We start from the raw sequence: 18443 nt of genomic DNA on the forward strand, positions 1-18443 counted from the left end.
GGTTGTCGCGGCGCGGGATGCACAACAAGACGTTTCAACGGCATCTGAAGAACACACTGCAACCCGCTGCTACCCGAGCCGCCACGACCGCTATGGCACAAGCCGCGCAGGCAGTGGCGAAGGTCTACGATGACTTGTGTTTTGGGCATAGGGGGAACATTGCCGTGTGCTACGACGGCACATGGATGACGCGCGGACACTCATCACATATAGGCGTCGGTGCCGTGGTGGAACTCTTCACTGGTTACGTGCTTGATTATGTGGTGTTGTCAAACTTTTGTCTGGGCTGCGAAATTGGTCCCAAGCCAAACACTGACGGCTACGAACTTTGAAATCACGCCACCAGTGCCAAAAAAAACACCAACTCCAAGGCTGGTCAAATGGAAGTAGAGGCTGGCAAAATTCTGTTTGAAAGATCTCTGCAGCGCCACAACATGCGCTACACAACCATGCTATGCGATGGGGACAGTCGCACGTTCAGTGCTCTTAAATATGCTGCAATCTATGGCTACATTGAAATAGTCAAAGAGGACTGCATAAATCACGTGCACAAGCGTATGGGAGCAGCTTTGCGCAACCTCTTGCAGAGACACAAGGGTGCAGGGAAGCAAAGTCTTGGCGGCAGAGGAAGGCTGACAGCTGATCTAGTTGACAAGCTGGCAATATATTATGGCCGAGCGCTTCGATCAAATGTAGGTGATGTGGATGCCATGCAGCGAGCTGTGATGGCGACATATTACCACATCACATCTACTGATGACTGCCCCAAACACAGTTTGTGTCCTACCGGTGAGAAGTCATGGTGCCGCCACAACGCTGCAAAGGCAAAAGAGGATCCTGCACCAAAGCACAATTACAGTCTGCCAAGAGATGTGGCTGATGCTCTTTTGCCTGTTTATAGTCGTTTATCAGAGATGAGCCTGCTGCAGAGGTGCATTCGGGGGAAGACCCAGAACTCGAACGAAAGCTTCCACTCGGTCATCTGGACCTTGATCCACAAAGAGCAGCACTCATCACTGTTTGCTGTGGAAGCAGCCACAGCAGAAGCTGTGCTGCGCTTCAATGCCGGCTGCAAGCATACAGCAGCAGCAATTCTGCAAGAATGCAGTACAAATGTGACAGCAACTGGGTCCAGGAGAGCTGAAGAAAAGGACTTGCACCGTAGCGTACGTTCTGCAAAGAAGCGGGCGGCTTCGCTTGGCGTTGCTAAAACAGAAAAAAGAAAACACCGCGACAGCATGCACCCCGACTATGCTCCTGGTGCATTTTAATAGCATGAGGTCTTTGGGGTTGCCCTTCCTGATTAAATGCCGTGAGGCTTGAGTGCTTCCGACAATCCCCCAATTTTGGTAGTGTTGCATTTTTTAAAGATCAATATCTCTGGTCCTGTTCTTGCTATTGCTTTAAAAAATTTTTTTCTAGAAAGGGAATCCTGCGAGTCTCATGAAACCAAGGTAAATGCAGTGACGACAAAAGAAAATTTGCTGAGAAGGTTATGTTGTCTTCGGTACCCAAATGGAATTTTCCTTTCAAGCGTTTCCTATTGCGTAACTTTGGCTCAAATTGGCATAGGCCATTAATTTTCGCTTCAGATCACTTTCCACCTGTTTCTGATCTTGTTGACATATCAATCATTGACATAATTTACACCTACATGCTGTGAAGTGTTTTTCCTCGTTTTCTCAAAACTGCAATTTTGAGGGTGCTGCAATTTTGGAGGAGAGATATCTCTTAGTCTATTTGTGCTATAGCTCTCATTCTTGTCTTGTTAGAAAGAGAAAACCTTCGACAGTGCCGTAGGACAAAAATATGTACAGTTATTATGCGGCAACATTTACCGAATTAATTATCAATCTTAGGTGCCAACCTGGGCTTTTATTCATAAAAGTTTGACTTATTGTAACTTTGGTTCAAATTCTTCTACCACGTTAATTCATGACTAGCGGCACTCTATGATCCTTCTAGGTCACTCTGGCAGGGCTATTCTCCTCATGCCATAAAGTGTTTAGTAATTAACTCACCTCCAAACGAAGAACATGAATTAGGGATTATTTTGAAAGCTATTTCATCTACAAGAAAACTAATCAGATATTTGAAATCAGCATGCAAAAGTACATTAATGGTGCAAGTTTCAGTCAGATCCACCCATAAATAAGGAAAAAAGTTTTAAGAGGGGTGTCCCCCCTTAACTGCTAAATACTAGCAAGCTCTTACAGGTTGGTGTTCTAGCGCTAGCGTTAGTTATTCCCTTCATTTTTCTTTGTTCTTTGACACTGATATGTACTCTGCTTTTTAGCAAAATCTTTTACCTTTTTATAATCTCACCGCGTCTCGTTTGGAGACCTACACTCAGGTCATTTTGTTATCACGAGGATTTCATGAAGACCGTGACGAATTAGCGGTGGTCACTCTCCTACACTTTAAGATTTGCATTGTCGTGAAGCATCTAAGCAATCGTGAATTAATAAAGCGTGGCTTTCTATGCAGCACAGCTTCACTCATTTATGCCCTTAGTGAAATCCCTCAAGCCATGTGATTCTATCCATGTGCTTGCCGAATTCACTTGAAGGCTCTTGTTCACAAACGTGCCCGAAGAAATAAGCCTCACAATGCGTTAACATGACGCGCGACGAAAGACTAGGCTAACGACGACGGAGGCAGAACGATGCTGTGATAAGATGGTTGAAGATGCCGTAACATTTCAGTTAACGTAAAACTTGACAGTAGAAATCCATGTCAAGTAAAGTTGGCTGAACAGACTGTGCCCATTTTTCTGCCTTATCCGAGCATCGTTCTGCCTCCGTCATCGTTGGCCTTGTTTTTCGTTCATAAGTAAAAAGACAATAAAATTCCCCGCCAAAAGTATGTCACTGTGATGTCACAAGCAACGTCACGTGTTTGCTTTGGCTCACAGTTCGCAGGGGGCACCAGGAAACTAAAGCCTCGCTCAAAGTCGACACGCAGGCTTCTACGCGAGTTACGCTACCATATATTCTTTCTGCCATGATCGCGTCACTGACTGCCTGTGTCTACGACGACAACCGGTTTTCATCTGAGGGACACGATGTCAACGCAAGCGAAAAGGTGCAAAATCCTTTCGCTCGAGCAGAAAGCACAAATCCTCACCCAAGCAGGAAGTGGAAGGAAGAAAGCGGTCATCGCTAAAGACTGAAATTGCTGCAAGTTTGCTATCCACGATACTCGGAAACAAAGGAAACAAAAAAATTACAACACTTTGGCGACTAAAGTGTTGAAAGGTGAAAGCCCGAGTGCCGCATTCTGCCACGTGTTTGTTGCGAATGTGGTGGGGAATGATGCTACGAGTAAAGAGGGTGACATTCCTCCCTTCCTTTATGGCATGGTACATGTGTAAGCGGAGAATTTTGAGAGATACTGCACCTTTTCTATCCTGTAAATCAATTTCAAATGTCGCTGATGCCTGCTGTACTAACACCCCCTAGACATCTGGGTCTGCTTCTATTTGCTATGTGATGCGGCGTACGAGGAAGTGGCAAATGAAAGGGCGTATGGATGCCTGGAGCGGACGCCCGGTGGGGTCAGCTTCGTATTTCTTTAATCGCCTTGTGACGTCATAACCTGTCGTGACGATACATAGCGCGCCCCTTGTCGAACACAACCAGCATTTCATTGAACGCATTAAAGTTCACCGGCGCTCTTATAATTTGTCTACAGGAAAGGAAAGGTGCATTATCTGTCACGCACAGAATCTCGCCATCATTCTCACTGTAGACAAAGAGAATTATGAAGAGCGTTTCATGATCCGGGGCGTAGCGCAGTGATAAAGTGCTAGGCTGGGAATCCAAGGAATGGAGGTTCGATTCCCCGGTGGGAGACAAGGTTTATTCATTTATTTTTTAATTATCAGAGCCGCCGCAAAAGCTTGACACTTTTGCTGAAGATAACGATAAGCCATTAAGGGGAGATGCGCGTCGAAAAAGAGTTTTTCGAGAAAATTTTTAATTTGAGTTTTTGACTGTAAAATTATCCTTGGGCATTCAGCTACAATTCCCCGAAAAATCAAGGCAAAATTCGAATGCAGAGTTAGTAAAAAGTCCAGTTTATTGAGCCACGGTGGCTCGAGAAACTGCTACTTGCAGCGGACTTAGTCAGCTTGCAAGCGTCTGCCTCTCGAGAATGTGGCACCGCCCACCATTGCCGTTTGCTCAGAGAGGTAGAGTAAACCTCCTCCTCACGGACAGTGCCTTCCGCAGTGTCGTATTTCGACTCACTATAATAAAAAAATGTGTTTTCGGCACCTATTTCCAGCGTTTCTACTGGCCCTTTAAATCATGTGGTGCCCTAGCATAGCCGCCATTGGCCAAGACCGATGCGCAACTGTGGTGAAGCCTACCTTTTGCTACCGTCTGCTTTCACCTTGTGCGCGTTCATATCGACCTCTCCAGTCTGTTTCTATAATTACTACGAGATGAAAGACCAACTGAACCAGGGGCCAGATCTAGCGACGGTTCCGTTCAGGAACTGGTTCCTTTCACCGCTCCTAATTGGTTGCTGCGTCACGTCCGGCGTGACCCCCAAAACTTCCGCAGGCGGCTCCGCGTTTTTCGCCTACGTCACGGGGCGGGGCCACCGCTCCGAAAGAAACTGTTTTGCTGGCCGGTGCAGGAACCGCGACGAGTTGGTCTGCTTCAAGATGGAACCGCTCTGTGCTCGCTGTGGCGCCTCATGGCCATAGTCGAGCGATGGCGCGCGCCGCACAGCTGCTTGAGTACGGCCGTGGTTCCTTTTTTTTTTGTGCGTTTTTCTTGGGGGGGGGGGGGGGGGGGGGGGGGGGGGGGGGGGGGGGGGGGGGGGGGGGGGCAGCGCTTTTCGGTTTTAGTAAACTGACGCAGTAAAAAAGAAAAGAAAAAATGAGACGACGCCTTCTACATGTCTCAAGAGGTTTTGCAGCAACACTGGCTAAGGCTGTGTGCCGATCGCGAAGCGAAGTGGGGACGAAGGGACGCATGCCGGGCTGCCGTCAGAAGCAAAGGTGCTCTACGCGCTTCGATCGCTACTTTGCGATCGGGAGCTCTCGGTCAACAGCAGTGCGACCATTTGAATCCGGCAGTCGTAGAGACAAATAATTCGCGTCCGTAAGTGTGCGGGCTGAGTTTTTGCCTCCTCCTACATCAGCGGAAGGGGAGCAGACGGTGGCTGACTGGATCGAGTGCGATCGGATTCCATATGTCATCGGCTGCGTCCTACATTGACAGCCATTCACGAAAAGTTCGTGCATACTCACGATGCTTGAGCGGCCGATAAGGCTACTGATGCTGCCTCGCTACATAGGCAGGCGCGGTGCCGGTATCAAGCAGCTCGTTCGTACTCGCAACGGCGGCAGCAACTCCTCCGTCACAGAGCTAGCGTGATTTGGACTGCATACTACGGGCGTTGTAGACCTCGTTCTTAGGATATTTGCCATTCTGTGCGAAAGACGGAACTTACAAAAACTTCACAGCAAGTGAGGAAGCAGACGACGACGCCACGCGCGCGACACCATCTAGAAGCGAAAAAGGTACTCATGAGCCAAGAAAATTGCTTGGCAGTTGTTAACAGGAAGTTTCTAAGAATATTTCAGTCTATTATTCACTAGTTTGCATTACTATGTAATTATTAGATTTAGTTCGTGCTTAACATCACTTTGGTACAAGTATTTGGTACCAGAAAAAGCCACATGCTCGTGGTGAACACGCCTACAATCTGGCGCCATCGCTGATTGGCCGCTGTCTTTCCCGTCCTCGCCGTGAGGTGGCGCCCGCTGTCTTGCTGACGTCAAATTGACGTCACCTTGAAAGAGAACGGTTATGAAAGGAACCTCCGCTGGATACGGACCCAGCGCAATTTTCGAGCCCGTAAAGGTCACACGAAGGAAGCGTACCGGGGAGGACGCCGTCGCAAGCCTCGACTACCTCAACGGAAAACGACAGCCGAAGGCAGTCACCCGACGCCAGCTAGCCCTAACCAGGCCAACGGCCACTAGGACGAAATTGAAGCCGCGGTGAAGTTTGTGAGTGCCTAGGAGGTAAAGATTGGACTTTTCGAGAATGACAGAACAGTGAACAGCCGCCATTCCACAAGTGCAGAGATATGTGATGTCAGTGCGCTTACGTTACTGGTAAGCGGGGCTGCTTGCCCAACGTGCTGTACTTGTGCTCTTGCAGTACGCGAACCGCCCAAAAATCTCACCGCCCCGCGAGAACCGAGCAGACCGCGAATTTAAAAAAAAACACAGTTTTTTAAAATTTATTATAAATCACTCCCTGTGTTGCAAGGAGCTGTACTCTAAACATTCATGACAGTTTCTCCTCCGGTATCAAGAGAGCACGCAGAACTGACGACATGCCGACCACACGACCGACCGAGCCAAGATAGCAACCAGAAGCTGCGGCCGCGGTGTTGCCAGACCACCAACCAGTTGTACATATTGTCTATCGCCTTAATGAATTCTGCGAACTTCCAGCAAATGGTAATCAACTCCTTTTTTTTTTTTTACTGCCGCATTTCCATGTTTCCAATTGCAAACTATTCGCTTCAACTCGAAAATATTTGCTTGGTTTCGAAACTATTAGAATAAAATGACTATTCGCTTCGTACTAGGTTTGTTTCACTATTCGCACATGCCTAGCTGTGTCTTTTAACAGCTATAGCTTTAACTTCACAAGCTATAGAACAAAAACACAGCAGCGCATTGCCACTTCAAAGTTTTAGATGAATGTTCGTTTCGTATGACCATTTGCATAAGTTGTGAATCAGTATGAACATTAGACACATCTGATATGGTTTCTAGCTACATTTATCATTTGATTTGAAAAAAGTACTACCCAACCACACCCCCGACATTTTTAAAAAAATGTTTCACGTCTAAGCCATCTGAAGATGGAATCATTAAGAGGGATGCTGCTGCCGTAGGTTTCGTTTCTTGCAGTTCAATGAAATTTTGTAGTTCTTACCACTGTCTATATTTTTTTTGATGCTCATAGGCGGTTGTGAATCCAATCTACCACCACTGCTTTTGGCACCTGGAAACTTGGCCATGTCACGTGGTCTCATCACGTCAAACACCTCAACAAGCAATCCACAGCTGGCCATGTCACCTGCCAACTCGGCCAGGTTACATGGTCTAGTTGTGTTACACACCTCACTGGCCTTTCAGTACTTAGAGAAGAAGTCAAGTGACCTGGTTACCTAATCACTGGTTGGTTGGGAGGATGATGGCATCACAAGACCACGTGAACTCTCTTGGCCAATCAGGAATTTCGTTACAGAAGATGCAATGTTTCTGGTGCGATGATAACTCTAATGCTACCACATTAATAAACAAGCACTATGAGCTAGAATCACCTTTCTTTGGCGGTGATGGGTTCCTGGCAGCCAACATGGCGGCTGCCGCAGATGGGGCCTGAAGTCGTCGACGTCTGGGCGAACTCGAAGCTGAAGAAACACTGTTCAAGCTGGGGCTGCGGGAGTAGCTTCTTGACCGAGAACGTGATGGTGTGCGAGATGAGCTTGACCTAAAAGGAGCAATTAAATGTGCTCAGCATCTGTATAGCCCGCAGAAAAAATTTCTTTCAACTCAAAACTATTGATGCCATCTATTTTTACTATATGCTGACCTTGCCTGGAATGTTCCTTCAGAGCAAAGGCTGCTTTTCTGCAATAAACTGCTTTGTTTACTATTTTACCAATCAAGCATTGTCTACAGTAATTATAATGAAACATTCACTTCACAAGACGAAAACAACACCACCTCTGTGCAATCATATGAGTAAAAATAACAAGAGCACACTCAAACTGATTCACATGAAAAAAAAAAAAAAAAGGTGTCTTGGATAACTTGCTTTGTAGAGCTTTTTTTGTCAGTTTATATGCTCGTTCTGTTCATCCAGTAAAATAACTACAAGCCAGTTAAACACAAAATAACTACAAAATTTGCAGCACCCTCAGCATTCATCACCAGCTGCTATGTGCCCCATGTGCATATCCTTTTATGGCCATGTACCGACTGCGGCCATCAACACGCTGCAGAACCAACTTGCTCGCCAGCAGTTTGTCACAATGCACACTTTGCAGTCACTGACTGCTTTCATGTTTTTTTGTGCTTGAAAACCCAATTTGCAAAGTGTTCCTTTTCACAGCATTGCCGTCTGCCACGGACCGGTGTCTTGCGGGAGGGCCCTGCATACAGGTGTGCGTGCAGGGTGCGGTTCACACTGGGAGTTGTGAGTGCAAGTGGCTGTGAGCAAGAGTCTACACGAGTGTGAGCGTGAGTGTGTGGATGTGAGTGCGAGTGAATGTGTTGTGTGTGTGAGTGAGCCACCTCTCGCAGTACATTGCCAATGCGACAGCCACCAGAAACATGACAAGCCCTTGGCACTATATGATGCTGTCACGCTGCTGGTGTCGCGCTTACCACTCGTGTGGTATCTGCCACAAACACAGAATGGTGGAAGCATTACCGCTTTCATTACAAGGCTGGGCGGCCGTGGGAAGCAGCTGGCAAGAACCCCCAAATGGTCAAAATCCCATGAGCCCCACATACGGCATCACTGATAGCCTGAGATGCATTTGGTGGTTAAAGCCTACATGCCAAACTAATTTTTACAAGAACACTGACTCAAATATCAAATCTTTGCAGATTTAACAGCCTACCCAAAGGCTCAAATACCAAAGAAAATAAAAGAAGCATCGTTTTGCCACTGCTATCAATGATAAAAGTGCAAAAAATAAAGTACAAAGATAAGATTGCAGATTGCAATATTTTTGGCACATTATGACAATGACCAGACGGAGGTGCTATAAGTCCAAGATTTAGAACCAACCTGCTTATGCCATCATATATTTAATACCTTGTGCTTCCTAACTAGCATTCCAAAGAAGCAAAAACGTGTATTACGAAAATATTCACTTCGCGACTGTATGCAGCACCAAAAACCTCCCAATGCAAAATTACATCACTTTCCTCCTCAGCAATTATGCTTACTATCGGAGGACTACCTTAAAACTTTAAGGGGCCAGAAAACTGGGTCAGAAGTGCCCGTAAAGAATGTGCGAGTATGCTAGGTGTGTCCAAATACAGTAGAACCTCGTTCATACGTTTTTTACCGGTCCGAGAAAAAAAAACGTAACAGCCGGGAAAACGCAACAATGAGGAAGGCTCCGAAAAGGAACGAGAACGGTGCAGCTTTCACTTCAAACAATTTATTTTTGCAAAGTGACGTTGAGACTTAAAAAAAATCAAGAATAGTGGACTGCCATTTCTTTCGCTCGCTAGAAAACACCAGGCGCTTCTCAATAGCCTGGAAAGCCGCATTGCTGTCCGCGTCGCTTTGAGGTGCGACATACCTACGGAGGAGGTCCAGAGCCGCGACCGCTTCTCCAAAGCTCGGATCAGACAAATCCTCGGAATCATGTGGCTCGAGCTCGTCATCACAATCTGCGGCTGAACTCGCGACCAAGCTCGCAGCAATATCACCAATACTCTGGCACTCCGATTTCACAACGGCAGCATCCACTGCGACATAGTTGTCGTATGTGAGTCCCGTGGCACCCAGCGCATCCATCGCCTCAGTGAGCTCTTGATCGCAAGAGGCTGCTTCAGACTCCCCAGCGTCTGTGCCAGGAAATTCTCCTACGGCGTCCGTGCGAAAGCCACACTGTGCGAAGCAGTGCTGTGCAGTTGATGCGGCCACCGAAGCTCACGCTGAAGCGACATAGTGCACAGCGTCAAGCACCGAAATGGTCGTAGGCTGCTGTCCACGATCAATACGCGCAAGACAACGCTTCACAACACACTTCCGGTAGGAATGCTTCAGGTTCTTTATGACGCCGGCATCCAGCGGCTGCAGATGGCTTGTAGTGTTCGGTGGGAAGAACACAAGCTTGACGTTCCGAAGAAACTGCTGGTCTCTTGGGTGGGCAGCACAATTGTCTAGAAAAAGAACACTCCTGCACTGGGATCCCATCTTGTTGTCGAAGTAGCGAAGAAATTCTTCGAACAACAAACACGTCATCCACGCACGACTGTTACTTCTGTAGTGACATAGCAGCAGGCGAGTGTTCTTTAAGCACCGCGGGTTCTGATATTTGCCGATTACCCATGGCTTTAACTTATCGGAACCATCCATGTTGCAGCAAAGGAGCATCGTCAATCGCTCTTTGCTGTTTTTGCCTCCGTGACACGCTTCTCCTTTCAGACTTAGGGCACCCGAAAAAAAAAAGGCCAGTTTCATCAACGTTGTAGATGTCACGAGGCGCATAGTATAGTAGATAGTGTGGCCTCCCAATCGTCGACTGTTGCCAAGTTCACACTTGCTGATTCACCGCTTACTGTCTTGTACGCGATGCCGTGCCTCTTCCGGAAACTGTCGATCCAGCCATTCGACGCCACAAAGTCCGTGATGCCCAGTCTGTCGGCGATGTCCACTGCCTTCTCGCACAAAATGCTGCCATCAAAGTTGACGCTGGCAGCGCGAGCTTGCTTGAACCAGGTCAGAAGAGCCTCGTCGAGGTTTCCATACTCAGCCCCATGAGCCTGCTTAGCTTTCGGGCCGAAAAGCGCTGCATTGCCTTCAATCTCTGCACGCTTTGAGACGATGCTGTTAAGCGTCGATGGTGGCAGACCAAGGTCTTTGGCAATATCAATTCTTTTCCGCGCTGGCTGCGTCGACAGCGTTGAGTGCGCCCAGCTTTTCCTGGAGGGAAAGCGCCTTCCGCTTGTGCGACGCCATCGAAGAACGTCAGACCACGATCGTTGGATACAAAGGACAAGGGTTAGTTCAACTGGTTCACGACCGGCTTTGTCGTGGACTGGTTCGACGGATGGATGGATAGATGAATGAAGCTGAACCCTTTAAATTAGGTGGTAGCGGTGCACGCCACCTAGCCGACGTTCACGAGGCAGACGGCCATCTCGTGGCGGCCTCTCCAACTCGTGTGCGGCTTCTTGAAGTTAGTTCCATAGCCAAGCCTAGCCAAGATTCTTCAAAAGTCAAAATGGTGGTCGGCGCGCGTTGCGTCAGGCGGGTTCGCGGTGACCAGTTGCGACGTATCATGCAGGAACGTTTTCACAGCTACAATGTAACGAGGATCCCAGTACATTGGATCCTACGGGAGCAATGACGGGACCGGATGAAAGCGATGTAACAGCCGGGAAAACGCAGCAGTGAGGAACGTAACAACGGGGTTCTGCTGTATATGCCACACATCAAAAAAAAAATATATATATGTAAGAATATAAAAATAGCTTTCCAGAGAAAAGATAACTGACAATAGAGCATTTATTTATACAGTAAAACCTTGTTAATTCAAACTCGGTTAATTCGAACTGACGCTCGGGTCCCGGCATGGCCCTATGTATTTCAATAGGAGAAAACGCCCGATAATTCGAACATGCCAGTATCCACAACGGTTAATTCGAACTAAGAGCCCGTGGCTTACACAGCTCCTCGCAGACAGAAGTCGGCCCATACCGTGTACAATGCGCAGAAAGATTACTAAAGACGCAAAAAACAAAATCTTTCAAATCTGCCCGCACGCACGAGACGAGGTGCGCACTCGAAAGTCACAGCGAGCATTCCGGTGCATGCCGTAGCAGGTTTTCACTGCCGGGTGCCGCCAGGCTCCATCACACCAACGGTCCGGCGCAAGCCGTTGCAGGTTTTGGCTGCACCGCAGTTGCTGGGTACGCTTTTGACAAGCCTGTTTTCTTTTTGTCCTGCGGTCACGTTGTGTGCACAACGCAGTTGTCGGTGCCGTGCATTTGTTCGTGCCGCGGTGGTCCAAGTTTTACCGTTTTCGTTGCCTCACCGCTTTGCCAGCGACGACTTATCGATTGTGACAGCCATGGCAAACCGCGGTAAATACACGGCAAAGGACCTCAAGACGAAAATGGAGATTTTGAGTGAGGTGGAACGTGGTGTCCTATACAAGACGGCTATAGCCAAAAAGTATGACATCAAGAAGAGCACGCTGTCAACGTATCTCAGGAACAAGCAATCAATCAGTGCTGCCTTTCGTAAAGACGTTATGGAGCCCTCTCGCAAAAGGCTACGGACGTCGGCCCATCCCGAAGTGGAGAGTGCCGTAATGGCATGGATAAAAGAAGTTCGCATAAATGCTGCGAAGGCTGCAGTCTTTGCCAGCCAAATGGGCATCAGCGAGTTCGGTGCGTCGGAAGGCTGGATGTCGCATTTCAAGGCGCGTCACGGGCTGACATTTAGAAACGTTTGTGGGGAGTCAGCTGAAGTCGACAAGGAAACATGTGAACAGTGGGTCTCCAGTGAACTGAAGGAACTCCTTGCTGATTATGAGCTCAGCGATGTATTTAATGCTGACGAGACGGCACTGTATTTCAAATTGCTCCCCAACAAGACCGTCACTTACAAAGGCGACACTTGTGCTGGCGGAAAGAGAAGCAAAGAAAGAATCACCGTCATGATGCTGGTGTCGGCAAGGCAGAAAAGCCTCGCTGTTTTAAAGGCATCAAGACGCTTCCTGTTGATTACACCGCAAACAAAAAGTTGTGGATGACACGGGAAATTTTCACCGACTGGCTGCGCAAGCTAGACAGGAAATTCGCTGCACAGAACAGGAATGTTCTCATGTTCGTGGACAACTGTACAGCTCATTGTGACGTGAGTGGACTCACAGCAATCCGCTTGGCATTTTCGCCTAAAAGCACGACTTCTGTGCTCCAGCCTATGGATCTTAGAGTTATTCAGAACTTAAAAACGCTATACAGGCGTCACCTCTTAGAGAGACTTCTTCTTTGTTTGGACAGTGGCAAGTCATACGACATCGATTTGCTTGGAGCTGTCCACATGCTGGCATCATCGTGGAATACCGTCAAGCCGGAAACTATCAAAAATTGTTTCCGCAAGTGTGGCTTCGGTGACGCCCCAGAAGCATGCAGCGCAGAGGTAGCGGAGGCTTCGTCTGATGATGACTCCATCGTGCTCGACTGTGGCTACGCGGCTTTGTCAGAGGGTGTCGCCTTTGAAGCTTACGTTGACTTTGACAACGGTGTGGAGACGTCTTCGCCCTTGAGTGATGAGGATATAATCGCGGCTGCATGTGCTCCACAGGGCTCACTGGTGGCGAACACGGCTGAAAGCAATGAAGAGTCCGACGAAGGCGACGATCCGGTGCCACCCCCTAGTGCATGTGAAGTAGTGTCGGCGCTCGATCTCGCTGCACGGTACTTCTCCGCCGATGAGAATTCGGATCCTGCGCTGGAACTCTTGGGCAAGCTGCAGTCGATGCTTGTGGATTCGCATCACAAGAAATGCAAGCAAACGCACATTACCGATTATTTTTTCGTGTAGATAAACATGTTTTGAGCCTGGCTACTCACACGAATGCATTCCGGTTCTTGTTTGCGGCACATGACTGACCAATTAGTCCCGTTCATTCGCCGTTGCGGCTCGATTGCAAAAATTATCGGAATCGCCCTCCATACATGTGCAGTAGTGCCTAGCCCTCTTTACTCATGGTAATGAGTCAACATGTGGGCTCGGCCAGCACGGTAGGCCACGATGGCGCTCATTCCAGTGCCCGACTGTTAATTCGAACTCCGCTTAATTCAAACAATTTTCTCAGCCCCTTCGAGTTTGAATTAACGAGCTTTTACTGTACAATACATGAGCTTCAGAATAAGGGCATAAAACAAGTCCACATTATTTTATTTGAAAATGGCACCGCTCCAGTCTTCTTTTTTATCATCGAATCTTTCTCACAGTATCCCATAGCTTCTGCTAATTTTTTGTTTTATTTCCTGACATTTGCTTCCTATCCTACTCCAAGCGCATCGAAAGTGCCCGGAAGGGTAGCCATGCATCTTTCTCTCACCTCACTGCCTCTGCCACATAGATGTTACTTGAGACGCTATAAGACTCAGTGCGCCGCGGGCAATATGCACACTACCAATATTTGGCAGTCTCTGGACCGTGGTGATTCATTTTGCAACACAGCTGCAGTGCAACACAGCTGCAGAGTTTTCAAGCCTCAGTCGATGAATGAGCGCACTTCACACGTGACACATGTGCGATGTCAATATCTGATCACTTTAGGTTCCTATGAGCGCAGGTGCGATGGTGCCTTGCCTTTTCCGCACCGGCAAGAAAGCTTTAAAGAAACACAGTCCCTGCAAGACATCTTGTGGGGGCGTGCTTCTTGCACAAAAGCATGTTTCGTGAGTGCTGTTAGGCGAGGTTGATTGCAAAATTACATCCTAATGAGGAAAAATAAAAATGAAACAGTTTGTCTAAGCAGCCTTTCTTCACACTGAGTCCTATGAGAAAGCAACCTAAGGTCTCACATTGTTGACGTATGAGAATTCGTATCAATGGGAGTCTTCTCTTTCCCTCACGCCCGATGCCTCACATGCCCATGCAGCCCTTCGATTTTTTCCTGCCATATATCAAAACTCTGATGCTTCCCTTTTCTACAACTCATCTTCCATGTGTATGTCTACAAACGCACATGCGTGCGTGCACACCCACATCCACGCATATCAGCATAAAACAAAGCACACAAAAAAAAAAGCCCCTAACAGTGTATGCACTAATCAGCACAATACACCCAAAATTTGCTGCAGCTTACGTGATCATGAAACGTTTCTTTGCCTCTCCCTTAGACAATTTTGTATGCCTAAAAAGAAAAGGAAAATGACACTTTTTATACTACAGACATTCCAACAATTGTACCATACTTCCTACAATGTGCTTCACGTAATAGAAAGGTGCTGCGAACATGCATTTTTTGTGTGTGTGTGTGATCTTGGTTTCTTATTACATCAGTAAGCAACAGAAAGTTTGAAACATATCGCAGGCCTCGCATTTTTAGACACTGCAGCTTCAAAAGCTGCCAACTAACACTGGAGATTTATAACTTGTATTGCAAAAACTGCAACTAGGCAGACGTGGGACAAACAAAAAGCGACGAGACGGGTGCTGGACAAGCACCAGCCCATAACCTTGTGTCTGCCCCAGTTGTGCCGATGCTAAAAATGGACTTTCATCAACCCAACATGGCCAATGCCAAGGTGGACATATGACCCAGTGTGATGAATCCTGTGTATGTAAAGTGCCTTGTTAAGGTGAACATGACTATAAAGACGAGCAAAAATGCAATAAAAACAAGTTATGATCAGGCGAGCCCAGTATACATGCATAAATAAACCTCCCCAGACAACCTTTAAATCCCGTCTATAAAGGCTAGCTACAAATGTTTCAATTACAAAAACTACACAGTCACAAGGTAAGAACTTCCAAATGGGTCCCAAATGGGTGTGACTACTCCCACAGGAAGTGTGATGCTTGACCATACAAATTTCATGTAATGCAGCATTGCTGCAGTGAAAGCCTGTTAATTTGAACTGAGGTCCAGCCAAGCTCCCATGGAAGTCTATGTACAAAAATAAATAAATAAATAATTTTAACTCGTGGTTCCACCATGAAAGATTCAAACTATGCTCCTGGGTTGCAAGACTGCATCGCCTGCAAAACGAGGAGAGCAGATAAAACCTAAGTCAAACCGTAGATGAATGGGTAAAGCCAAACTGGCACCATCACTGACAGCACAGAAAGGAGCCTCTATCCACGCCTATTCTCTGTGCCGTGTTACCTCAGAGACATGCAACTAAAAGCTAATTCTACCCCGATTAATTCAGAAATACAGATAAGTACTATTGTCGGCGTGGTCCCAGCCATTGGCTACATAAGGCTATGGCGCTGGACAGATGCTACGGGTCTCACTAAGGCTATGCAGCGCATCCAGGTAAGACCGGCGCAGCAAGCGAGAGTCAAAATCACTTTACTCAAACCTGAACTATACGCTGCAGAGTTGATCACACAACTATGATGCATGCACGACTATATGCATGACGAAAAATGAATGGCCTAGTCTCCGAGAATAGGGTGGCTGCTTAATTTCAGTTTTCTTTTTATGGACCTTCGCACCATTCATGTCAGCCTGCAGCAATGATGGATATCAATGCAAGTGGTTCTTTTCAGTTTCTTTAAAGGCCATTTGATACTTTGAACTTTTCTTCCAGTCTCAAGAAGTTAGTAGTCGAGCTTTTACTGCCCTGGAAATATTTTTCCGAGCAAGTTGTAGTCAATTTGTCAAAATTAGGTCCCTGCAAATATCAAGCCCTTATAAAATCGAACGCAGCCCTTTAATAGCTCCCAAAAGCTCTACTACATTCACACTAAGACAACAATGAAGCAAGATGCTAAAGAGTTTGCATTTTTTAAATAAACTTAAGAAACACCGTATGCTAAAGCATTTCAGTAATATAATTTTCTTCTGCTGAACTGAAACACTAGAACAACTTACAGGATGCAGTTCCCAAAAAGCTGAGCAGAAGAACACAGAGGATGACAGGACTTTTCCATCGCGTCAACCTCCTTGTACTTGTGCTCAACCTTTTTGTGTGCGCTGGTTCCTGTAGCATGGAAACAAACTACCGTATAAACCAAAATATAAGTCGAGATTTAAAAAAAAAGATTTTTAAAAAAGCTAAAGTCACCCCTCGTTTTTAGCAGAATTAGAGGCACAGTCTGGCAACAAGTGGAGTGCCTGCTCGTGAAAAGACAGCCAAAACCGTATCGACATCCTGCAGTCGCTGGCATTTTGTTTTTCTCTCCCATGAAGGAAGGAAAGAACTTAGGAGAGGCCCTGACATTTTTTGAAGCCGGCGCAACCATGCCGCGACCGGACGCTGCAACGTCTCTCCTCCTCCTTTACCCTCCGCATTTTCTTTGTCCGCGACGCTCAGGTAGCTAAGGCCCTTAGAACGCTGTTGCTACTTGCCCGAGTTTTCATTGTAACAGCGTCGCCGTTGCTAATGGCCCGACTTGGCTAACCCTAAATTTTGACGTCACTTCCGCCACACTTTCTCGAATGCAATGGGAATGGCAAGGGCCTCTCCTAAGTTGTTTCCTTCCTCCGTGTTCTCTCCCAAGCGCATTTACCTTCACGTGTGCTCTTTTGTTCGACCTATGAGAGTATAAAATGCCTCTTTAGCAATGATAACGGCATGTGGAGGTAGTTTACAGTGGCTTTCGAGAAAAAGTGATGTTCGCCAAAGTTAACGGCAACATGGCTGCTCTCTCAGCGACAGTTCAGCGGTTCGGCGTGCGGTACCGCGGACAAGATCAGCTGTTTGCATGAAATGCTGCGCAAGCAACACACTTGATGGAATAGATGACACACTCTTGAAGATGACGATCAGCAAAGTCGTCTTCCGACACTGCTGAGATCGTTTGGAAGTTCGGAGTGAGACTGTAGCTCCGGTGATGCAGGGACACAGCTGATGTAAACATATGCGCTTCTCCACTTTTTTTTCCTTGCTTATTATTATTTTTTTCACTTCCAAGGTAAGGGGGTCGACCTCTATTCCCACTCGACCAATAACGCTGTTTATATGGTAACCACCCCCTACAGTAGCAAGTGTTTCCTTAGAACAGGTCCTCATTAAAGTGCACAATTCGAGATTAAACTATGTTATGCCATTTATCAAATAAAGCATTAGAAACGCAGACTCACCGGCTGCGGGACCTTGAAGAGCTTGCTGAGAAGCTGCCACCACTTCGTGACTTTTTCTGTTTGCTGAACAACAGAATGACAGTAAATGACAAATGCAAACTTATCATATAAATATGATATGCAAAAGCATTGAATTATACACATAGACATAAAATTGTTATATTTGCTCGTGTGATGAATCCATTTTTTTTTTCAAGAAAAATAAAAAAAAAATAACATCGGTTTGAGGAAAAGGTAATTAAATTAAAGAAAGAACGCCATTTTCTCTTTTTGCGAGAGTCATTCATCCTTCCATCCATCAGTCGCCAACAAAAGCATGCAGTCAGCTACGATCATGGTGACTGCTGCCATCATGCATTGCACTGATTTTGTGGCAATGGACACCACCCGCCAAATTAGGGCAGCATGCTGAAGCGAACATACTGAACACCAGGTTTGCCTGAGCAAGCAATCACTGACATTCCTGTCAAGGGTGCTATGTCTTGGCACTAAGTGGGAATCCCGATGGTTAAAACTATCGTGGTAGAAAAGGCTCTCTAGTGCGTGGGCACTATGGAAAATTTCCTTCCAGTTAATGCTATGAAAAGCTATCAGATGAAGATCACTTCCTTCTTCAAATAACCGAGAATGCAGACCTGTTCTGCCAAATAAAAGTTGTTTAATTTCGTCTTTATATGTTCCATCTTTACTATTCCTTTTTTGATGTGCCACAAGGAGACAGGTAAGCATTACCTCACTTAAATTTGAAGGCTGGAATAGTGCATTTTGGTATTGCCTTTTTGCATGAACCCGATTGCCAATCTGTTACCACTGATTTTTATGCCGAGTGTTACAACAAACATTGTCTATAACAAACTAATTTATCATCCCAATGC

General features: G+C 46.7%; 1 protein-coding gene across 7 annotated transcripts in view; it reads right to left on the reverse strand.

Moving 5' to 3' along the window:
- Positions 1-18443, reverse strand: part of LOC146204170 (uncharacterized) — a 158351-nt gene that overhangs the window by 27091 nt on the left and 112817 nt on the right. For 6 of the 7 annotated variants that reach the window (XM_084589109.1, XM_084589107.1, XM_084589112.1 and 3 more), the window contains 3 exons: positions 17569-17631; positions 14620-14667; positions 7363-7532 (listed from right to left, as the gene is read on the reverse strand). In XM_084589109.1, the coding sequence (XP_084445235.1) occupies positions 7363-7532; positions 14620-14667; positions 17569-17631 (281 nt within the window). The remainder of the gene's footprint in view (positions 1-7362; positions 7533-14619; positions 14668-17568; positions 17632-18443) is intronic. The other variant, XM_084589111.1, reaches the window with a different exon arrangement.

The sequence above is a fragment of the Amblyomma maculatum genome, chromosome 1, assembly GCF_055883805.1.
Source record: "Amblyomma maculatum isolate TAMU_Amacu chromosome 1, ASM5588380v1, whole genome shotgun sequence".
In the NCBI taxonomy this organism is placed as follows: Eukaryota; Metazoa; Arthropoda; class Arachnida; order Ixodida; family Ixodidae; genus Amblyomma; species Amblyomma maculatum.